This window comes from Oncorhynchus mykiss, chromosome 13 (assembly GCF_057628025.1).
Source record: "Oncorhynchus mykiss isolate SJ-2025 chromosome 13, ASM5762802v1, whole genome shotgun sequence".
NCBI lineage: Eukaryota > Metazoa > Chordata > Actinopteri > Salmoniformes > Salmonidae > Oncorhynchus > Oncorhynchus mykiss.
Window position 1 is genome coordinate 9,202,501 of NC_143034.1, and position 25,000 is coordinate 9,227,500.

At 45.3% G+C, this 25,000-nt stretch overlaps 1 protein-coding gene across 1 annotated transcript in view; it reads left to right on the forward strand.

Moving 5' to 3' along the window:
• The window catches only part of LOC110513544 (protein ELFN1), a 175,756-nt gene that overhangs the window by 143,961 nt on the left and 6,795 nt on the right, over positions 1-25,000 (forward strand). Inside the window, exons 3-8 of the mRNA XM_036948755.2 lie at positions 17,634-18,987; positions 20,816-20,969; positions 21,930-22,228; positions 22,422-22,533; positions 23,109-23,294; positions 23,885-24,041. Coding sequence (XP_036804650.2) covers positions 18,734-18,987; positions 20,816-20,969; positions 21,930-22,228; positions 22,422-22,533; positions 23,109-23,294; positions 23,885-24,041 — 1,162 coding nt within the window. The 5' untranslated portion in view covers positions 17,634-18,733. The remainder of the gene's footprint in view (positions 1-17,633; positions 18,988-20,815; positions 20,970-21,929; positions 22,229-22,421; positions 22,534-23,108; positions 23,295-23,884; positions 24,042-25,000) is intronic.

Consider the following 25,000-nt stretch of genomic DNA (forward strand, 5'->3'; position numbering starts at 1 on the left):
TCTATAAGGCATCATGGTATTCTCTACCTCTCCTCTATAAGGTATCATAGTATTCTCTACCTCTCCTCTATAAGGTATCATGGTACTATCAGGATGTGAGGAGCCCTGTGTCCACATACTGTATGTAGCCCTTTATTTTTCCTCTCATTCTCTCTCCCTCCCTCTCTTCTCTCTCACCTCTTTCTCTTTCTTTCTCCCTCCCTCTTTTTCTCTCACCTCTTCTCTTCTCTCTTCTCTCTCGTACCTCTTTTTATTTCTCTCTCCCTCTCTCATTCTCTCTCACCTCCCTTTCTATTGCTCCCTCACCTCCGCTCCCCCCTCTCTCCCTCTCTTATTCTCTCTCACCTCATTCTCTTCTCTCTCACCTCTTTCTCTTTCTCTCTCCCTCTCTCATTTTCTCTCACCTCCTCTCTTCTCTCTTCTCTCTCTCACCTCTTTCTATTTCTCTCTCCCTCTCTCATTCTCTCTCACCTCCCTTTCTATCTCCCCCTCACCTCTGCTCCCCCTTCTCTCCCTCTCTCACCTCCCTCTCTTCTCTTCTCTCTCAGAGATACTGTCTACCGTGAGAGATACTGTCTACCATGAGAGATACTGTCCACTGTGAGAGATACTGTCTACTGTGAGAAATACTGTCTCTCTATCTCTCTCTCTCTCTCTCTGTTCTCTCTCTGTTCTCTCTCTCCCTCTCTCTCTTTCTCTCTCTCTATCCCCCTCTCTCTCTTTCTCTCTCTCTCTTTTTCTCTCTTTTTCTCTCTCTGATTTAAATGAAATTCAAAGGGCTTTATTGGCATGAGAAACATGTTTACATTACCAAAGCAAGTGAAATAGACAATAAACAAAAGTGAAATAAACAATCAGAAATGAACAGTAAACATGGGTTGATAAATATGGGTTGTACATACATACATACATACATACATAAAGTTGAAGTCGGAAGTTAACATACAAGAATGGCAAGACCCCAGGCCCAGATGGATACCCTGGTGAATTCTATAACACATTCAGCGACATGCTCTCTCCCTTCCTGCACAACATGTTGGTTCAGGCCAATGAGGATAGAGCTCTCCCAGCTACTTCGGACGAGGCGTTCATTACAGTTATAAATAAGAAGGATAAAGAGCCGGAAGGGGTCATACAGACCAATATCTCTCTTAATATCTCTCCTTAATACAGACCAAAAGATTCCAGCAAAAACTCTGGCTAACAGGCTTAGCACTTTAGTGGGCAAATTGGTCCATTCGGACCAGACAGGCGACCAGCTTTATCCCCGAACAGAAGCTCATTCTTCAATCTCAGGCGCCTCTTCAACATTATGTATGCTCAGAGGTTACCCAACGTGGACCTTGCCGTTATATCTCTTGACCCCGAAATGACCTTTGACCAAGTTGAGTGGTCCTATCTGTTCAAGGCCCTACAGAAATGTAACATTGGAGATGGGTTGATAAATTGGATCCAGCTTTTATATAGGAACCCCTGTGGGGTGGGAGAATACTCACTAACCAATCATTGTCGCCCCGATTTAACCTTTACAGAGGGACAAGGCAGGGTTGTGCGCTGTCGCCTATGCTCTTCGCTCTAATTATTGAACCTCTCGCTCAGGCGATCAGATCTCATGCAGCAATACACGGCTATAATACTAAAGACACTCTAAATAAGATTTCTCTATACGCAGATGCCATTCTCCTCTATGTAACAGAACCCCAATCTAGTATTCCAGCTATTTTTGCTTTGATTAATTTGTTTGGTACCTTCTCGGGATACAGAATAAATTGGAACAATAGCGAATTAATGCCCATACGGTTGCAAAACACCTCTTGGTTAGAACATATACCATTTAAGTTATCTTCAGAAAAATTGTAGTTACCAAGCAATACTTCTCACTATCTAAAGACAATTTCCTCTCTCTGAGGCAAAAACTCAAGGCAATCATACAATTTTGGAGAACTCTCCCAATTTCTCTGCTCGGGAAGAATTAATGCCATTAAAATGGTCTTCCTACCACAACTGCTCTACCTATACCAGAACATCCCAGTATTCATACCTAAATCCTTTCATAAACAACTGGACTCAATTATCAATCCTTTCATAAACAACTGGACTCAATTATCAATCCATTCATCTGGGATTATAAAACACACAGGATAGGTTAAAATCCTCTGTAAATCCAAGATGGAAGGACTGCTGACCTCCGTGATGTTACGCTTTGGCTGGATGACGTATATCTATCATCCAGTTGGATTAGTGGACCGTGAGGATTGGCTGGATGACATATATCTATCATCCAGTTGGATTAGTATGGACCGTGAGGATTGACTGGAAGACGTATATCTATCATCCAGTTGGATTAGTATGGACCGTGAGGATTGGCTGGATGACCTATATCTATCGTCCAGTTGGATTAGTATGGACCGTGAGGATTGGCTGGATGACGTATATCTATCATCCAGTTGGATTAGTGGACCGTGAGGATTGGCTGGATGACGTATATCTATCATCCAGTTGGATTAGTATGGACCGTGAGGATTGGCTGGATGACCTATATCTATCGTCCAGTTGGATTAGTATGGACCGTGAGGATTGGCTGGATGACGTATATCTATCATCCAGTTGGATTAGTGGACCGTGAGGATTGGCTGGATGACGTTTATCTATCATCCAGTTGGATTAGTGGACCGTGAGGATTGGCTGGATGACGTATATCTATCATCCAGTTGGATTAGTGGACCGTGAGGATTGGCTGGATGACGTATATCTATCATCCAGTTGGATTAGTGGACCGTGAGGATTGGCTGGATGACGTATACCTATCATCCAGTTGGATTAGTGGACCGTGAGGATTGCCACCCCTTCTCTATTGGCGCTGTGATTGTGTCGCCTGTCCATTTGGAGATGCCACGTTATAATAACAATCTTATTATACACAGTCCATATCTGTTATAGCAACAATCCTATTATACCCAGTCCATATCTGTTATAGCAACAATCCTATTGTACCCAGTCCATATCTGTTATAGCAACAATCCTATTGTACCCAGTCCATATATATTATAGCAACACTCCTATTATACACAGTCCATATCTGGAAACAAATTAAAGTCTACTTTGACATTAGACCAATATCATTCATGCTCCCTGTTGCCAGGAATTCCTCCTTTACCCCCCCTCTAACCTTGATAACAACTTTGAGCGATGGGGAGAGTTGGGGATAAGTACCATAGGGGATTTATATATATAGAAGGGACCTTTGCTTCCTTTGAGTTGCTGAGGGAATTTTATAATCTTCCCAGAAATAACTTTTTCAGATACCTACAGATTGGAGACTATGTTAGAAAAATACCTTCCGACATTTGGGAACGCTAATCCTTCCGACATTTGGGAAATGCTAAACCTTCCGTGTTTCACGAATGCATAAAAAGATGCCCCATCTCAGACAAACTGATATCTCGTCTATATGATGCTTTTCAATCTGTTAGCACACCTTCTACAGATGAGCATTTAAGGCTAAATGAGAGGAAGAACTAGGGACTGACATTTCGGTGGCCGACAGGGAAGATATCTTGGAGAATATCCACACCTGCTCCATTAATTCCAGACATCGTCTCATACAAGTCAAGGTATTACACAGATTACATTATTCCAAATCTTAACTGTAAAGGATATATCCTGATACCTCCCCTATGTGTGATAAATGTCATGCTGTGCAGGGTACACTACTCCACTGCTTTGCCCTATGCTCTAACTTGTATGGTTATTGGAGTGGAATTTTTAATATCCTCTGAAGTTCTAGAGACTTCAATAGACCCAGACCCGCTTCTGATAATCCAAGGAGTGTCTGATTCCCTAAACGGATTAACCAACCCCACAAAACAACTCATCTCTTACAGTCTCATTTCAGCCTCCAAAAAAATGTATCTCGTTGTTTTGGAAAAGGAAGGAAGCTCCCTCTACCATATTATGGCTCAGCGATTTGGCAAACACTGTACACTTAGAAAGAATTAGATATGTTCTGAACAATAAATTATCAACATTTCATAAAATCTGAAGCCTTTCGTCTCTTACTTGGACCAGTCGGCGCTGTGAATTTGTACATTCTAACGCAATTGTTTATTTTTGAACCATTCCATTGTAGATTGTCTTGTTGGAAGACAAATCTCCGTCCCAGTCTCAGGTCTTTTGCAGACTCCATCAGGTTTTCTTCCAGAATGGTCCTGTATTTGGCTCCATCCATCTTCCCATCAATTTTAACCATCTTCCCTGTCCTTGCTGAAGAAAAGCAGGCCCAAACCATGATGCTGCCACCACCATGTTTGACAGTGGGGATGGTGTGTTCAGCTGTGTTGCTTTTACGCCAAACATAACATTTTGCATTGTTGCCAAAAAGTTCAATTTTGGTTTCATCTGACCAGAGCACCTTCTTCCACATGTTTGGTGTGTCTCCCAGGTGGCTTGTGGCAAACTTTAAACAACACTTTTTATGGATATCTTTAAGAAATGGCTTTCTTCTTGCCACTCTTCCATAAAGGCCAGATTTGTGCAATATACAACTGATTGTTGTCCTATGGACAGAGTCTCCCACCTCAGCTGTAGATCTCTGCAGTTCATCCAGAGTGATCATGGGCCTCTTGGCTGCATCTCTGATCAGTCTTCTCCTTGTATGAGCTGAAAGTTTAGAGGGACGGCCAGGTCTTGGTAGATTTGCAGTGGTCTGATACTCCTTCCATGTCAATATTATCGCTTGCACAGTGCTCCTTGGGATGTTTAAAGCTTGGGAAATCTTTTTGTATCCAAATCCGGCTTTAAACTTCTTCACAACAGTATCTCGGACCTGCCTGGTGTGTTCCTTGTTCTTCATGATGCTCTCTGCGCTTTTGACGGACCTCTGAGACTATCACAGTGCAGGTGCATTTATACAGAGACTTGATTACACACAGGTGGATTGTATTTATCATCATTAGTCATTTAGGTCAACATTGGATCATTCAGAGATCCTCACTGAACCTTCTGGAGAGAGTTTGCTGCACTGAAAGTAAAGGGGCTGAATAATTTTGCACGCCCAATTTTTCAATTTTTCAGTTTTTTTGTTAAAAAAGTTTGAAATATCCAATAAATGTCGTTGCACTTCATGATTGTGTTCCACTTGTTGTTGATTCTTCACAAAAAAAACAGTTTTATATCTTTATGTTTGAAGCCTGAAATGTGGCAAAAGGTCGCAAAGTTCAAGGGGGCCAAATTATTTCGCAAGGCACTGTAATGCCAGGGTATATCTGGTGGTCTGTCTCCTCAGCCACATAATGCCAGGGTATATCTGGTGGTCTCTCTCCTCATCACTCAGCCACATAATGCCAGGGTATATCTGCTGGTCTGTCTCCTCATCACTCAGCCACATATTGCCAGGGTATATCTGGTGGTCTGTCTCCTCATCACTCAGCCACATAATGTCAGGGTATATCTGGTGGTCTGTCTCCTTAGCCACATAATGCCAGGGTATATCTGGTGGTCTGTCTTCGCATGACTCAGCCGAGTAATGCCAGGGTGTATCTGGTGGTCTGTCTCCTCATCACTCAGCCACCTAATGCCAGGGTATATCTGGTGGTCTGTCTCCTCATCCCTCAGCCACATAATGCCAGGGTATATCTGGTGGTCTGTCTCCTCAGCCACATAATGCCAGGGTATATCTGGTGGTCTGTCTCCTCATCACTCAGCCACATAATGCCAGGGTATATCTGGTGGTCTGTCTCCTCAGCACTCAGCCACATAATACCAGGGTATATCTGCTGGTCTGTCTCCTCATCCCTCAGCCACATAATGCCAGGGTATATCTGCTGGTCTGTCTCCTCATCACTCAGCCACATAATGCCAGGGTATATCTGCTGGTCTGTGTCCTCATCACTCAGCCACATAATGCCAGGGTATATCTGGTGGTCTGTCTCCTCATCACTCAGCCACATAATGCCAGGGTATATCTGCTGGTCTGTCTCCTCACCACTCAGCCAAATAATGCCAGGGTATATCTGGTGGTCTGTCTCCTCATGGCTCAGCCACATAATGCCAGGGTATATCTGGTGGTCTGTCTCCTCAGCCACATAATGCCAGGGTATATATGCTGGTCTGTCTCCTCATCACTCAGCCACATATTGCCAGGGTATATCTGGTGGTCTGTCTCCTCATCACTCAGCCACATAATGTCAGGGTATATCTGGTGGTCTGTCTCCTCAGCCACATAATGCCAGGGTATATCTGGTGGTCTGTCTTCGCATGACTCAGCCGAGTAATGCCAGGGTGTATCTGGTGGTCTGTCTCCTCATCACTCAGCCACCTAATGCCAGGGTATATCTGGTGGTCTGTCTCCTCATCCCTCAGCCACATAATGCCAGGGTATATCTGGTGGTCTGTCTCCTCAGCCACATAATGCCAGGGTATATCTGGTGGTCTGTCTCCTCATCACTCAGCCACATAATGCCAGGGTATATCTGGTGGTCTGTCTCCTCAGCACTCAGCCACATAATACCAGGGTATATCTGCTGGTCTGTCTCCTCATCCCTCAGCCACATAATGCCAGGGTATATCTGCTGGTCTGTCTCCTCATCACTCAGCCACATAATGCCAGGGTATATCTGCTGGTCTGTGTCCTCATCACTCAGCCACATAATGCCAGGGTATATCTGGTGGTCTGTCTCCTCATCACTCAGCCACATAATGCCAGGGTATATCTGCTGGTCTGTCTCCTCATCACTCAGCCACATAATGCCAGGGTATATCTGCTGGTCTGTCTCCTCATCACTCAGCCACATAATGTCAGGGTATATCTGGTGGTCTGTCTCCTCAGCCACATAATGCCAGGGTATATCTGGTGGTCTGTCTCCTTAGCCACATAATGCCAGGGTATATCTGGTGGTCTGTCTCCTCATCACTCAGCCACCTAATGCCAGGGTATAACTGCTGGTCTGTCTCCTCATCACTCAGCCACATAATGTCAGGGTATATCTGGTGGTCTGTCTCCTCAGCCACATAATGCCAGGGTATATCTGGTGGTCTGTCTCCTTAGCCACATAATGCCAGGGTATATCTGGTGGTCTGTCTTCGCATGACTCAGCCGAGTAATGCCAGGGTATATCTGGTGGTCTGCCTCCTCATCACTCAGCCACATAATGCCAGGGTATATCTGGTGGTCTGTCTCCTCAGCACTCAGCCACATAATACCAGGGTATATCTGCTGGTCTGTCTCCTCATCCCTCAGCCACATAATGCCAGGGTATATCTGCTGGTCTGTCTCCTCATCACTCAGCCACATAATGCCAGGGTATATCTGCTGGTCTGTGTCCTCATCACTCAGCCACATAATGCCAGGGTATATCTGGTGGTCTGTCTCCTCATGGCTCAGCCACATAATGCCAGGGTATATCTAGTGGTCTGTCTCCTCAGCCACATAATGCCAGGGTATATCTGGTAGTCTGTATCCTCAGCCACATAATGCCAGGGTATACCTGGTGGTCTGTCTCCTCATCACTCAGCCACATAATGCCAGGGTATATCTGGTGGTCTGTCTCCTCATGGCTCAGCCACATAATGCCAGGGTATATCTGGTGGTCTGTCTCCTTAGCCACATAATGCCAGGGTATATCTGGTAGTCTGTCTCCTCAGCCACATAATGCCAGGGTATACCTGGTGGTCTGTGTCCTCATCCCTCAGCCACATAATGCCAGGGTATATCTGCTGGTCTGTCTCCTCATCACTCAGCCACATAATGCCAGGGTATATCTGCTGGTCTGTGTCCTCATCACTCTGCCACATAATGCCAGGGTATATCTGGTGGTCTGTCTCCTCATCACTCAGCCACATAATGCCAGGGTATATCTGCTGGTCTGTCTCCTCATCACTCGGCCAAATAATGCCAGGGTATATCTGGTGGTCTGTCTCCTCATGGCTCAGCCACATAATGCCAGGGTATATCTGGTGGTCTGTCTCCTCAGCCACATAATGCCAGGGTATATCTGGTAGTCTGTCTCCTCAGCCACATAATGCCAGGGTATACCTGGTGGTCTGTCTCCTCATCACTCAGCCACATAATGCCAGGGTATATCTGGTGGTCTGTCTCTTCATCACTCAGCCACATAATGCCAGGGTATATCTGCTGGTCTGTGTCCTCATCACTCAGCCACATAATGCCAGGGTATATCTGGTGGTCTGTCTCCTCATCACTCAGCCACATAATGCCAGGGTATATCTGCTGGTCTGTCTCCTCATCACTCAGCCAAATAATGCCAGGGTATATCTGGTGGTCTGTCTCCTCATGGCTCAGCCACATAATGCCAGGGTATATCTGGTGGTCTGTGTCCTCATCACTCAGCCACATAATGCCAGGGTATATCTGGTGGTCTGTCTCCTCATCACTCAGCCAAATAATGCCAGGGTATATCTGGTGGTCTGTCTCCTCATGGCTCAGCCACATAATGCCAGGGTATATCTAGTGGTCTGTCTCCTCAGCCACATAATGCCAGGGTATATCTGGTAGTCTGTCTCCTCAGCCACATAATGCCAGGGTATACCTGGTGGTCTGTCTCCTCATCACTCAGCCACATAATGCCAGGGTATATCTGGTGGTCTGTCTCCTCATCCCTCAGCCACATAATGCCAGGGTATATCTGGTGGTCTGTCTCCTTAGCCACATAATGCCAGGGTATATCTGGTAGTCTGTCTCCTCAGCCACATAATGCCAGGGTATACCTGGTGGTCTGTCTCCTCATCCCTCAGCCACATAATGCCAGGGTATATCTGCTGGTCTGTCTCCTCATCACTCAGCCACATAATGCCAGGGTATATCTGCTGGTCTGTGTCCTCATCACTCAGCCACATAATGCCAGGGTATATCTGGTGGTCTGTCTCCTCATCACTCAGCCACATAATGCCAGGGTATATCTGGTGGTCTGTCTCCTCATCACTCAGCCACATAAGCCAGGGTATATCTGGTGGTCTGTCTCCTCATCACTCAGCCACATAATGCCAGGGTATATCTGCTGGTCTGTCTCCTCATCACTCAGCCAAATAATGCCAGGGTATATCTGGTGGTCTGTCTCCTCATGGCTCAGCCACATAATGCCAGGGTATATCTGGTGGTCTGTCTCCTCAGCCACATAATGCCAGGGTATATTCTGTAGTCTGTCTCCTCAGCCACATAATGCCAGGGTATACCTGGTGGTCTGTCTCCTCATCACTCAGCCACATAATGCCAGGGTATATCTGGTGGTCTGTCTCCTCATCACTCAGCCACATAAGCCAGGGTATATCTGGTGGTCTGTCTCCTCATCACTCAGCCACATAATGCCAGGGTATATCTGCTGTGCTTTCTAGAATAAGAGCAAGCGTATATCGAGGTAGAAAAGGGCAATAGAGGATAAAACGGATTTTAATGTTCTATTTCGTCGAGGTCACAATAGTTACATCGTCTTTCCAATTCCATTTCGCCCACAACACCGTCCTGTTTCAATACGCAGAGTGTCCCTGATATTACCTGTGCACATAGCGATCTCTTGTTTCAGAAAGGTTAAACATAATATCTCTCACACACCAATTCACCCTTAATCAATCAAAAGGTTCTCAATTTGGGTTTATGACTAAATCTCCTTCACCCAGTTTTTTCATATTGCATCGACAGTTTTTTGTTAATGATATCTATGTCTCCCTTCATTTGGTTTTCGTACAAGATGTCCACAGTCAGACTGTTGAAATAGATCAGACATTTCAGTTGCCCGGGCTCTCCCTATGGACAGATCCCATTGAAAAACTTTACTAGCTACTCTGGCAGTTGGCATCTCCAACAGTCTATTCTAAAGTCTCACCCATACACACCTTCCATCTCACCTCACAGGGGTCCCAGCCCATGTTATTGTCATAAACACCTTCCATCTCACCTCACAGGGTTCCCATGTCCCCAGTTATTGTCATAAACACCTTCCATCTCACCTCACAGGGTTCCCAGCCCATGTTATTGTCATAAACACCTTCCATCTCACCTCACAGGGTTCCCAGCCCATGTTATTGTCATAAACACCTTCCATCTCACCTCACAGGGTTCCCAGCCCATGTTATTGTCATAAACACCTTCTATCTCACCTCACAGGGTTCCCAGCCCATGTTATTGTCATACACACCTTCCATCTCACCTCACAGGGTTCCCAGCCCATGTTATTGTCATAAACACCTTCCATCTCACCTCACAGGGTTCCCAGCCCATGTTATTGTCATAAACACCTTCCATCTCACCTCACAGGGTTCCCAGCCCATGTCCCCAGTTATTGCAAGTATCAAAAGTATATCAACATTGGATTTGTTTGTGAATTCTTTGTGGGTCTGTTAAATCTGAGGGAAATAAGTGTCTACGGGTATACATTAGGACACGCAGCTCAGTTTCTTCTCTGTTTATGGCCAAATAGCATTCTACTTTGCTCTGGGGTTTTTTGTTCATTCTTTCCAATGTGTCAAGTAATTATCTTTTTGTTTTCTCATGATTTGGTTGGGTCTAATTGTGTTGCTGTCCTGGGGCTCTGTGGGGTGTGTTTGTGAACAGAGAGCCAGGACCAGCTTGCTTTAGGGGACTCTTCTCCAGGTTCATCTCTCTGTAGGTGATGGCTTTGTTATGGAAGGTTTGGGAATCGCTTCCTTTTAGGTGGTTGTAGAATTTAACGACTCGTTTCTGGATTTTGATCATTAGTGGGTATCGGCCTAATTCTGCTCTGTAAGCATTATTTGGTGTTTTACGTTGTACACGGAGGATATTTTTTGCAGAATTCTGCATGCAGAGACTCAATTAGGTGTTGTCCCATTTTGTGAATTCTTGGTTGGTGAGCGGACCCCAGACCTCACAACCATAAAGGACAATGGGTTCTGTCACTGATTCAAGTATTTTTTGCCAGATCCTAATTGGTATGTTCCTTTTGATGGCATAGAAGGCCCTTCTTGCCTTGTCTCTCAGATCGTTCACAGCTTTGTGGAAGCTACCTGTGGCGCTGATGTTTAGCCTAAGGTATGTTTTTTTGTGTGCTCTAGGGCAACGAGGTCTAGACGGAATTTATACTTGCAATGTTTGGAACACCAGATTTACTGTCTGACAGAATCTGTGCAGAAGATCTAGGTGCTGCTGTCCCTTAGTCCCTCCTTTATTGGAGACAGAAGCACCAGATCATCAGCAAACAGTAGACATTTGACTTCAGATTCTAGTAGGGTGAGGCCGGGTGCTGCAGACTGCTCTAGTGTCCTCAACAATTCGTTGATATATATGTGGAAGAGGGTGGGGCTTAAGCTGCATCCCTGTCTCACCCCACGGCCCTGTGGAAAGAAATGTGTGTTTTTTTTGCCAATTTTAACTGACCACTTGATGTCTCTCTTTCTCTCTCAATTCAATTCAAGGGGCTTTATTGGCATGGGAAACATATGTTAACATTGTCATATATATATATATATATATATATATATATATATATATATATATATAGTGTTGTAACGATGTGCAAATGGTTAAAATACAAAAGGTAAAAAACAAAAACATTAATATGGGTTGTATTTACAATGGTGTTTGATCTTCACTGGTTGACCTTTTCTTGTGGCAACAGGTCACAAATCTTGCTGCTGTAATGGCACACTGTGGTATTTCACACTCTCCCTCTTTCTCTCTCACTTTCTTTCTCTATACTCTGTCTCTCTCTCTCTCTATATACTCTGTCTCTCTCTCTCCCTTTCTCTCTTTCTCTCTCTATACTCTGTCTCTCTCTCTCTCTTTCTATCTTTCTCTCTCTATACTCTGTCTCTCTCTCTCTTTCTCTCTTTCTCTCTCTATACTCTGTCTCTCCCTTTCTCTCTATATACTCTGTCTCTCTCTCTCTCCCTTTCTCTCTTTCTCTCTCTATACTCTCTCTCTCTCTCTCTCTCCCTCTCTCTATACTCTGTCTCTCTCTCTCCCTTTCTCCCTCTCTCTCTCTATACTCTGTCTCTCTCTCTTTCTCTCTCTATAATATGTCGCTCTCTCTCTCTCTTTCTCACTCTATACTATGTCTCTCTCTCTCTCTCTCTCTCTCTCTCTTTCTCTATACTATGTCTCTCTCTCTCTTTCTCTCTCGATACTCTCTCTCTCTCTTTCTCTCTTTCTCTTTCTCTCTCTATACTCTCTCTCTCTCTCTCTCTCCCTTTCTGTATTTTTCTCTCAGCTAATTTTTTTTTATTGTATTGCAACGGAATTAATGTTTCCTGTTGGTGTGTGTGTGTGTGTGTGTGTGTGTGTGTGTGTGTGTGTGTGTGTGTGTGTGTGTGTGTGTGGCTGGCAGCAGTCAGTGGCCTCACCACAGTGGGTAGTTTGTCTCATGCTACGTAGGAGGAAGTCTCACCATCAATTATAGATTGTGCTGAGTGGCTGGTAGCGCCCCCCCCCCCCCCCCCCCACACACACACACCCTTTCTATTTCACATGTTTTTCATTGTTCTATCAGATTCAACAGTGGGTAAGCAGTGTAGCAATCTGTCTCTATCTCTTAATTTCCCTCCATCTCTATCTGGGCCTTTTCCTCCCTCCCTCCCTCCCTCCCTCCCTCCCGCCCTAGTCCCTAGTAACAGCACCAGAGATGATTAGTCCCTAGTAACAGCACCAGAGATGATTAGTCCCTAGTAACAGCACCAGAGATGAAGGTTAGTCCCTAGTAACAGCACCAGAGATGATTAGTCCCTAGTAACATCACCAGAGATGAAGATTAGTCCCTAGTAACAGCACCAGAGATGAAGATTAGTCCCTAGTAACAGCACCAGAGATGATTAGTCCCTAGTAACAGCACCAGAGATGATGATTAGTCCCTAGTAACATCACCAGAGATGATTAGTCCCTAGTAACATCACCAGAGATGATTAGTCCCTAGTAACAGCACTAGAGATGATTAGTCCCTAGTAACAGCTCCAGAGATGACGATTAGTCCCTAGTAACAGCACCAGAGATGAAGGTTAGTCCCTAGTAACAGCACCAGAGATGATTAGTCCCTAGTAACAGCACCAGAGATGAAGATTAGTCCCTAGTAACAGCATCAGAGATGATTAGTCCCTAGTAACAGCACCAGAGATGAAGGTTAGTCCCTAGTAACAGCACCAGAGATGATTAGTCCCTAGTAACATCACCAGAGATGAAGATTAGTCCCTAGTAACAGCAACAGAGATGATTAGTCCCTAGGAACAGCACCAGAGATGAAGGTTAGTCCGTAGTAACATCACCAGAGATGATTAGTCCCTAGTAACAGCACCAGAGATGAAGGTTAGTCCCTAGTAACAGCACCAGAGATGAAGGTTAGTCCCTAGTAACAGCACCAGAGATGATTAGTCCCTAGTAACAGCACTAGAGATGATTAGTCCCTAGTAACAGCACCAGAGACGACGATTAGTCCCTAGTAACATCACCAGAGATGAAGGTTAGTCCCTAGTAACAGCACCAGAGATGATTAGTCCCTAGTAACAGCACCAGAGATGAAGGTTAGTCCCTAGTAACAGCACCAGAGATGAAGGTTAGTCCCTAGTAACAGCACCAGAGATGAAGGTTAGTCCCTAGTAACAGCACCAGAGATGATTAGTCCCTAGTAACGGCACCAGAGATGAAGGTTAGTCCCTAGTAACATCACCAGAGATGACGATTAGTCCCTAGTAACAGCACCAGAGATGAAGGTTAGTCCCTAGTAACAGCACCAGAGATGATTAGTCCCTAGTAACAGCACCAGAGATGATTAGTCCCTAGTAACAGCACCAGAGATGAAGCTTAGTCCCTAGTAACAGCACCAGAGATGACACCAGAGCAGCACAAGAGCAGCACCAGAGATGAAGGTTAGTCCCTAGTAACATCACCAGAGATGACCAGAGATGATTAGTCCCTAGTAACAGCACCAGAGATGAAGGTTAGTCCCTAGTAACATCACCAGAGATGACGATTAGTCCCTAGTAACAGCACCAGAGATGAAGGTTAGTCCCTAGTAACAGCACCAGAGATGATTAGTCCCTAGTAACAGCACCAGAGATGATTAGTCCCTAGTAACAGCACCAGAGATGAAGGTTAGTCCCTAGTAACAGCACCAGAGATGACGATTAGTCCCTAGTAACAGCACCAGAGATGATTAGTCCCTAGTAACAGCACCAGAGATTTTTTTATTTATTTTACCATTATTTAACCAGGCAAGTCAGTTAAGAACATTATTTTCAATGATGGCCTAGGAACAGTGGGTTAACTGCCTGTTCAGGGGCAGAACGACAGATTTGTACCTTGTCAGCTCGGGGGTTTGAACTTGCAACCTTCCGGTTACTAGTCCAACGCTCTAACCACTAGGCTACCCTGCCGTCCCTAGTAACAGCACCAGAGATGACAATTAGTCCCTAGTAACAGCACCAGAGATGAAGGTTAGTCCCTAGTAACAGCACCAGAGATGATTAGTCCCTAGTAACAGCACCAGAGATGAAGGTTAGTCCCTAGTAACAGCTCCAGAGATGATTAGTCCCTAGTAACAGCACCAGAGATGAAGGTTAGTCCCTAGTAACAGCACCAGAGATGAAGGTTAGTCCCTAGTAACAGCACCAGAGATGATTAGTCCCTAGTAACAGCACCAGAGATGAAGGTTAGTCCCTAGTAACATCACCAGAGATGACGATTAGTCCCTAGTAACAGCACCAGAGATGACGATTAGTCCCTAGTAACAGCACCAGAGATGAAGGTTAGTCCCTAGTAACAGCACCAGAGATGATTAGTCCCTAGTAACAGCACCAGAATTTTTTTTATTTATTTTACCTTTATTTAACCAGGCAAGTCAGTTAAGAACATTATTTTCAATGATGGCCTAGGAACAGTGGGTTAACTGCCTGTTCAGGGGCAGAACGACAGATTTGTACCTTGTCAGCTCGGGGGTTTGAACTTGCAACCTTCCGGTTACTAGTCCAACGCTCTAACCACTAGGCTACCCTGCCGTCCCTAGTAACAGCACCAGAGATGACAATTAGTCCCTAGTAACAGCACCAGAGATGAAGGTTAGTCCCTAGTAACAGCACCAGAGATGATTAGTCCCTAGTAACAGCACCAGAGATGAAGGTTAGTCCCTAGTAACAGCTCCAGAGATGATTAGTCCCTAGTAACAGCACCAGAGATGAAGGTTAGTCCCTAGTAACAGCACCAGAGATGAAGGTTAGTCCCTAGTAACAGCACCAGAGATGATTAGTCCCTAGTAACAGCACCAGAGATGAAGGTTAGTCCCTAGTAACATCACCAGAGATGACGATTAGTCCCTAGTAACAGCACCAGAGATGACGATTAGTCCCTAGTAACAGCACCAGAGATGACGATTAGTCCCTAGTAACAGCACCAGAGATGAAGGTTAGTCCCTAGTAACATCACCAGAGATGATTATTCCCTAGTAACAGCACCAGAGATGAAGATTCTGATGGGTTTTGGTTGAAAACTCAAGAGTTTTCTTGTAAGGGGATGTGGGTTAATGCTCTGTAATGGTACAGCAGTTTGTTGTTCTTGATGTTTTGTAAGAAGGAACAGTCGCTAGTTAAAGTCTACACACCTCCGGCACGGTCTTCACGGTTAAGTTCCTTTAAATCTCAAAAGGGATTTTTTATTTTTACGATCTCTCTACACAACCTACTCAACATTTATCAATACATAATGAATACATCATATATACAGTGCCTTGCGAAAGTATTCGGCCCCCTTGAACTTTGCGACCTTTTGCCACATTTCAGGCTTCAAACGTAAAGATATAAAACTGTATTTTTTTGTGAAGAATCAACAACAAGTGGGACACAATCATGAAGTGGAACGACATTTATTGGATATTTCAAACTTTTTTAACAAATCAAAAACTGAAAAATTGGGCGTGCAAAATTATTCAGCCCCTTTACTTTCAGTGCAGCAAACTCTCTCCAGAAGTTCAGTGAGGATCTTTGAATGATCCAATGTTGACCTAAATGACTAATGATGATAAATACAATCCACCTGTGTGTAATCAAGTCTCCGTATAAATGCACCTGCACTGTGATAGTCTCAGAGGTCCGTTAAAAGCGCAGAAGAACAAGGAACACACCAGGCAGGTCCGAGATACTGTTGTGAAGAAGTTTAAAGCCGGATTTGGATACAAAAAGATTTCCCAAGCTTTAAACATCCCAAGGAGCACTGTGCAAGTGATAATATTGAAATGGAAGGAGTATCAGACCATTGCAAATCTACCAAGACCTGGCCGTCCCTCTAAACTTTCAGCTCATACAAGGAGAAGACTGATCAGAGATGCAGCCAAGAGGCCCATGATCACTCTGGATGAACTGCAGAGATCTACAGCTGAGGTGGGAGACTCTGTCCATAGGACAACAATCAGTCGTATATTGCACAAATCTGGCCTTTATGGAAGAGTGGCAAGAAGAAAGCAATTTCTTAAAGATATAAAGTTTAAAGTTTGCCACAAGCCACCTGGGAGACACATCAAACATGTGGAAGAAGGTGCTCTGGTCAGATGAAACCAAAATTGAACTTTTTGGCAACAATGCAAAACGTTATGTTTGGCGTAAAAGCAACACAGCTGAACACACCATCCCCACTGTCAAACATGGTGGTGGCAGCATCATGGTTTGGGCCTGCTTTTCTTCAGCAGGGACAGGGAAGATGGTTAAAATTGATGGGAAGATGGATGGAGCCAAATACAGGACCATTCTGGAAGAAAACCTGATGGAGTCTGCAAAAGACCTGAAACTGGGACGGAGATTTGTCTTCCAACAAGACAATGATCCAAAACATAAAGCAAAATCTACAATGGAATGGTTCAAAAATAAACATATCCAGGTGTTAGAATGGCCAAGTCAAAGTCCAGACCTGAATCCAATCGAGAATCTGTGGAAAGAACTGAAAACTGCTGTTCACAAATGCTCTCCATCCAACCTCACTGAGCTCGAGCTGTTTTGCAAGGAGGAATGGGAAAACATTTCAGTCTCTCGATGTGCAAAACTGATAGAGACATACCCCAAGCGACTTACAGCTGTAATCGCAGCAAAAGGTGGCGCTACAAAGTAATAACTTAAGGGGGCTGAATAATTTTGCACGCCCAATTTTTCAGTTTTTGATTTGTTAAAAAAGTTTGAAATATCCAATAAATGTCGTTCCACTTCATGATTGTGTCCCACTTGTTGTTGATTCTTCACAAAAAAATACAGTTTTATATCTTTATGTTTGAAGCCTGAAATGTGGCAAAAGGTCGCAAAGTTCAAGGGGGCCGAATACTTTCGCAAGGCACTGTAAATGAAGAAGTCCTGATTGTGAATGTCTTCGCAGCCCCAGAGTTATTACTTGTCGGAAGCATCTTTGGCAGCCATTACAGCTGGGACTCATTTAAAATAAAATTCTACCAACACCCAGGGCAACATTTACCCATCGATTTGTCAAGATTTCTCAAGATCACTAAATGTGTTTGTGTGTCATTGATGGACAGCAATATTGAAACCTTGTTTCTGATTCTGAAGTTAAGTCAGGATGTTGTCCATCAGTAGAGGGGAAAACACGTATTCCCTTTTAAGATCTCATTCGTTTGTTTTTTCCCCAATTTTGAAGTTTGTCTGACCTACTCTCTCTCCTTTCTCTCCAGTTTCTGGCCAACCTATGAACCACCAATGAGGAGGCACGAGAGTAGACAGAGATCCAATCAGGGTTCCCGAAGACCAAACATCAAATGGTGAAATAGCCAATCAGATGGGAGGAAAAGGACAGAGCCATACTCAGCCGTCTCCCTGACGACAGTCCACAGGACCACAGACAAATGTAGCTCCAGAGGTTGTCCTCGTCATCCCTGACTCTCACACACTGTGGAAAACATGAACAGAAATGTAAATGGAGGCTCAGATTGATCTCTCAATGTAAATGGAGGCTCAGATTGATCTGTCAATGTAAATGGAGGCTCAGATTGATCTCTCAATGTAAATGGAGGCTCAGATTGATCTCTCAATGTAAATGGAGGCTCAGATTGATCTCTTAATGTAAATGGAGGCTCAGATTGATCTGTCAAGTCAAGTGCATAAATAAAAGGTGTGGAGACTCTGTCCAATGAGCTACGTCAAGGTACTTCCCTCTAACTCTTCTCTGTTCCTCTGGACCAATCAAAGGAGGACCGTCCTTCCTCCGGACCAATCAAAGGAGGACCATCCTTCCTCCAGACCAATCAGAGGAGGACCCATCCTTCCTCCTGACCAATCAGAGGACCATCTCCCCCAAAAAACTAATGGGTCCTCAAGTGAAAAAGATGTTGTGTCCTTCCTACGGACTAACCTGAGAGAAAGACGAGTTCCTGTTAAAACCTTCCTTTTTTGTGTGTGGGACTAACCTGAGAGAAAGACGAGTTCCTTTTAAAACCTTCCTTTTTTTGTGTGTGGGACTAACCTCAGACAAAAACTAGGACTACTCTAAAACTACTCTCTCCTTCCAACCCAACCCTGCCTTCTACTGCCGGGTGGACCAACGACACAGTGGAGAGCTAACATTGGTAAAGGCTGTATAGCTCTGGAGATCACAGGGCACAAGGTGCTCGTTGGATAGGTTCAACGAGAAGAGGAGAAGACTTTATTAATCCATGCCAGACGTGAAATTGGACTGTAGTAACAATCATCATTCTTTGCACTTCTCTTCCTCGCAGTGACGCTAACCTGGATAAATAAACAAAATCAATAAACAAAAACAACTATAATCAACAACATGGACGTCATCATCGGAACGCCAACACAACCCCGAGAGGCGGGGTTTAACAACAGAGTGGGCGGGGTTACGGTGGCGTTGTCGGCGACCAGTTGGTTTGCCTTCCTCTATGGCTTTGCCCTACTGTCAATCATCCAATTTCCCACGGTGACGGGCGACTGTTGGCTGATTGAGGGGGAGAAGGGCTTCGTGTGGTTGGCTATCTGCAGCCAGAACCAGCCCCCATATGAAGCGATTCCTGCCCACATCAACAGGTAAGAACCAGCCCCCTTATGAAGTGATTCCTGCCCATATCAACAAGTAACCATGGCAGAGATAGGGTCCCTAACCACATCAACAGGTAACCATGGCAGAGATAGGGTCCCTGCCCACATCAACAGGTAACCATGGCAGAGATAGGGTCCCTGCCCACATCAACAGGTAACCATGGCAGAGATAGGGTCCCTGCCCCCATCAACAGGTAACCGTGGCAGAGATAGGGTCCCTGCCCACATCAACAGGTAACCATGGCAGAGATAGGGTCCCTGCCCACATCAACAGGTAACCATGGCAGAGATAGGGTCCCTGCCCACATCAACAGGTAACCATGGCAGAGATAGGGTCCCTGCCCACATCAACAGGTAACCATGGCAGAGATAGGGTCCCTGCCCACATCAACAGGTAACCATGGCAGAGATAGGGTCCCTGCCCACATCAACAGGTAACCATGGCAGAGATAGGGTCCCTGCCCACATCAACAGGTAACCATGGCAGAGATAGGGTCCCTGCCCACATCAACAGGTAACCGTGGCAGAGATAGGGTCCCTGCCCACATCAACAGGTAACCATGGCAGAGATAGGGTCCCTGCCCACATCAACAGGTAACCATGGCAGAGATAGGGTCCCTAACCACATCAACAGGTAACCATGGCAGAGATAGGGTCCCTAACCACATCAACAGGTAACCATGGCAGTGATCCAGGGTCCCTGCCTACATCAACAGGTAACCATGTCAGAGATAGGGTCCCTGCCCACATCAACAGGTAACCATGGCAGAGATCCAGGGTCCCTGCCTACATCAACAGGTAACCATGTCAGAGATAGGGTCCCTGCCCACATCAACAGGTAACCATGGCAGAGATCCAGGGTCCCTGCCTACATCAACAGGTAACCATGGCAGAGATAGGGTCCCTGCCTACATCAACAGGTAACCATGGCAGAGATAGGGTCCCTGCCCACATCAACAGGTAACCATGGCATAGATAGGGTCCCTGCCCACATCAACAGGTAACCATGGCAGAGATAGGGTCCCTGCCCACATCAACAGGTAACCATGGCAGAGATAGGGTCCCTGCCCACATCAACAGGTAACCATGGCAGAGATAGGGTCCCTGCCCACATCAACAGGTAACCATGGCAGAGATAGGGTGCCTGCCCACATCAACAGGTAACCATGGCAGAGATAGGGTCCCTGCCCACATCAACAGGTAACCATGGCAGAGATAGGGTCCCTGCCCACATCAACAGGTAACCATGGCAGAGATAGGGTCCCTGCCCACATCAACAGGTAACCATGGCAGAGATAGGGTCCCTACCCACATCAACAGGTAACCATGGCAGAGATAGGGTTTTTTTAATCAGTGATTTTATTTGGTTCATTAAACATCATTAGTGTTATTAATATGTTCTATTATCCCATTAACTGTTCTTGAATTAATTTTCTCATTTTCATTTGATTAAACACATTTGATTAAATTGCATTAATTTGTATTCCCCAGATTTCCTGCTTATTCCCAACTGATTCCAGAAATATTCCAACCGGGATGTTTTAATTAACCTGGGAAACTTGGGAAAGTTACGGGAATTTTGCATCCCCAGGCAGAAGGCATTGTTTAGGCATTCTGTTCTGTGTGTTTTATTTTCCTTTGTTCATCTATGTTTACTTCTAGTTATGTTTTACTTGTTGTCACGTGAATGTTTTACTGTAAATTGCCTTTGAAGAAAAGAAAGACCTGTATCAACCTGTTGACCTTCGTCAGTTTGTTTTGTAAAGTGTTTTATTGCAAGTTTAAATGCACTTTAAATAAAGTCTGCTTTGAACAGCACCATCGTGGACCTGAGGCTCAACGAGAATAAGATCAAGAGTATCCATTTCTCATCGCTCAGCCGCTTTGGGAACCTGACGTACCTCAACCTCACCAAGAACGAGATCTCGTACGTGGAGGATGGAGCCTTCTCGGCCCAGTTCAACCTACAGGTTGGTCCTGAACATCATAGTGATTCCTGGGGCTCTGGTGAACTATGTAGGGAGAAGTGTGCCATTTGGTACATTACCTTCAATCACATTACCTCACTTTGCCTTACCTTACTTCATGTTACCTTACCTCACATTACCTTACCTCATGTTACCTTACCTCATGTTACCTTACCTCACGTTACCTTACCTCATGTTACCTTACCTCACGTTACCTTACCTCACATTACCTTACCTTACCTCACATTACCTTACCTCACGTTACCTTACCTTACCTCACATTACCTTACCTCCCGTTACCTTACCTCACATTACCTAACCTCACGTTACCTTACCTTACCTCACATTACCTAACCTCACGTTACCTTACCTTACCTCACGTTACCTTACCTTACCTCACATTACCTAATCTCACGTTACCTTACCTCACATTACCTAACCTCCCGTTACCTTACCTCACATTACCTCACGTTACCTTACCTCACATTACCTTACCTCCCGTTACCTCACATTAATGTACATTACCTTACCTCACGTTACCTCACCTCACGTTACCTCACCTCACGTTACCTTACCTTACCTCACATTACCTTACCTCACGTTACCTTACCTTACCTCACATTACCTTACCTCACGTTACCTTACCTCACATTACCTCACATTAACGTACATTACCTTACCTCACGTTACCTTACCTCCCGTTACCTTACCTCACCGTACCTTACCTTACCTCACGTTACCTTACCTCACCTTACCTTACCTTACCTTACCTCACGTTACCTTACCTTACATTACCTCACATTAACGTTACCTTACCTCATGTTACCTTACCCTCTCTTACCTTACCCTCTCTTACCTTACCCTCTCTTACCTTACCCTCTCTTACCTTACCCTCTCTTACCTTACCCTCTCTTACCTTACCCTCTCTTACCTTACCCTCTCTTACCTTATCTTTCCTACCAGGTGCTGCAGTTGGGGTTTAACCGTCTGAGGAACCTAACAGAGGGAATCCTCAGAGGGCTGGGGAAGCTGCAATACCTCTACCTACAGGCCAACCTGATCGAGGCAGTCACCCCCAACACCTTTGAGGAGTGTCCTAACATCGAGAACATTGACCTCTCCATGAACAGGATCCAGGTGCTGGACGGAGGCTTGTTTACGGCGCTCGGTAGATTAACGACGTGTGAACTCTACACCAACCCGTTCAACTGCTCCTGTGAGCTGTTGGGATTTCTACGCTGGTTAGCAGTCTTCCCCAACAGGTAAAAAATAACAAGTTGAAGCAAAATTGAAAATTCAATCTATTTTCAATGACTTGTCAATAAACTGAAAAGTATAAGCTATTTATTTCAAAAGTGTTTCCCATTTTTTTTATGTAAATTAAAATGACTTCCTACATTGACTGCCTTGAACTTGTTCTGACCCAAACACTGGTGACCCTGTGTTCCCGACCAGGACCAATGAGAGGATGGTGTGTGATACTCCGGCCGGGTTTTCAGGCTACAGCCTCCTCAGTCAGAACCCCAGGATGCCTGCGACACGCAACGCTCTGCACATGCTCAATATGGTGTGTCGACTAAAACATATCATGATTATTATCATTTAAAAAATCCCACCCTAAAATGAACTATCTTTTGGTATTTGTTTCATTTGTCCGTTGTTGATATCGTCCCAAAATGTTTTGCTTGTCAGCAATCACGTTTCCAAGATATGTAAATGTTAAAGATACAGAAATACATCTGGTATGATGCCATGACAGAGTGTTGAGACAGCGTAGGCCGTCATAGTAGGTTGTCATAGTAACATATTTGTTATATTTTACGTTCATTGAGCGTGGGAAATGAGCTATACAAATCAATTATTGTTATTATTATTGTTATGATTTTATGATTACTTTTATAAAAATATTTGTATGATTATGGGAGGCAGGGTAGCCTAGTGGTTAGAGTGTTGGACTAGTAACCGGAAGGTTGCAAGTTCAAACCCCCGAGCCGACAAGGTACAAATCTGTCCCTAAACAAGGAAGTTAACCCGTCATTGAAAATAAGAAATTGTTCTTAACTGACTTTCCTAGTTAAATAAAGGTTCAATTATTGTTCTGGATTAAGATGATTATTATTATTATTGTTGTTGTTATTTTAGGTGTGTACCGACGACGGGAGCAACTCTTTTCCGAACATCATTGTTCAGTCAGAGTTTACGACCCTCCCACCGTACTCTCCCTGCGGATTGGACGACTGCCCTTCTGGAATGTCCCCGGAGGACCCAATCAGCATCAGCCCCACCTACCCTGATCTGAACAACAAGCCTAGTATGAAGGTGAAACAGGTGAGCCCCCAGGTGAAGCTGTTCCTACGGGCTCTAAGGATTGTGTTTGTGTGTTACAGAGTTCAGAATGTGCCTTAAGCCAATCCACAGCTAGCTAGAAATGTTCCGGATGGCACCATCCAATCTGTACCTTTTGGGTCTCAACCTGTTGGAACGTTGTCAAAGACGGCGATCACGTGTGTTGGTTGGAGTCCAGTCCACTGACTCTCTCTCTTTCTCCCTAATCTCTCTCTCTGTACTCTCCCTCTCCTCCCTCTCTCTCTCTTCTCTCCTCTCTCCCTACTCTCTCTCCCGACTCTCTCTCTCTCCCCCTACCCTCTCTCTCTACTCACTCTTATCTCTCTCTCATCTCTCTCTCTTTCTCCCTACTCTCTGTCCCTCTCTAGATCTCCCACACCTCAGCAGTGATCACTACTCCCTACTCTCTGACCCTCTCTAGATCTCCCACACCTCAGCAGTGATCACTACTCCCTACTCTCTCTCTCTAAATCTCCCACACCTCAGCAGTGATCACTACTCCCTACTCTCTCTCTCTAGATCTCCCACACCTCAGCAGTGATCACTACTCCCTACTCTCTGTCCCTCTCTAGATCTCCCACACCTCAGCAGTGATCTCGGTCCAGATCCCTCACCCCTTCAGTAAGATGTACATCCTGGTTCTCTACAACAACAGCTTCTTCACTGACATAAAGAACCTGAAGAACCACAAGGAAGAGTTTGAACTGAACAACCTGAAAGCCCACACTGGTAGGACATAGTTTCAATCATCCCTTCCAGCGTGTGTGTGTGTGTGTGTGTGTGTGTGTGTGTGTGTGTGTGTGTGTGTGTGTGTGTGTGTGGGTGTGGGTGTGTGTGTGTGTGTGAGAGAGAGCAATAAGACAGTGTCTGCATACTAAATGGCACCATGTAGTACCCTATGCAGTTAATATTCCAATATAATGTCATGTAAGTTGCTCTCTCTTTCTCTCACCCTACCCTCTCTCTCTCCCTCTCCTTCTCCCTCCCTCCCTCTCTCCCTCCCTCCCTCTCTCCCTCCCCTTCTCCTTCCCTCCCTCTCTCCCTCCCTCCCCTTCTCCCTCCCTCCCTCTCTCTCTCCCTCCCCTTCTCCCTCCCTCCCTCACTCTCTCTCCATCTTTCCCTCTCTCTCTCCCTTTCCCCTCCCCCTCTCTCTCTCTCCCTCCCTCCCTCTCTCCCTCCCCTTCTCCTTCCCTCCCTCTCTCCCTCCCCTTCTCCCTCCCTCCCTCTCTCTCTCCATTTTTCCCTCTCTCACTCCCTTTCCCCTCTCTCTCTCTCTCTCTCTCTCTCTCTCTCTCCCACCCTTTCTCCCTCTCTCTCTCTCTCTCTCTCTCCCTTTCCCCTCCCTCTCTCACTCCCTTTCCCCTCTCTCTCTCTCTCTCTCTCTCTCTCTCTCTCTCTCTCTCTCTCCCACCCTTTCCACTCTCTCTCTCTCTCTCTCTCTCTCTCTCTCCCACCCTTTCTCCCTCTCTGTCCCCTCCCTCCCTCCCTCTCTCTCTCTCTCTCTCTCTCTCTCTCTCTCCCTTTCCCCTCCCTCTCTCTCTCTCTCTCTCTCCCCCTCTCTCTCTCTCTCTCCCAACCTTTCTCCCTCTCTCTCTCTCTCTCTCTCTCTCTCTCTCTCCCACCCTTTCTCCCTCTCTCTCTCTCTCTCTCTCCCACCCCTTCTACCCTCTCTCTCTCTCTCTCTCTCC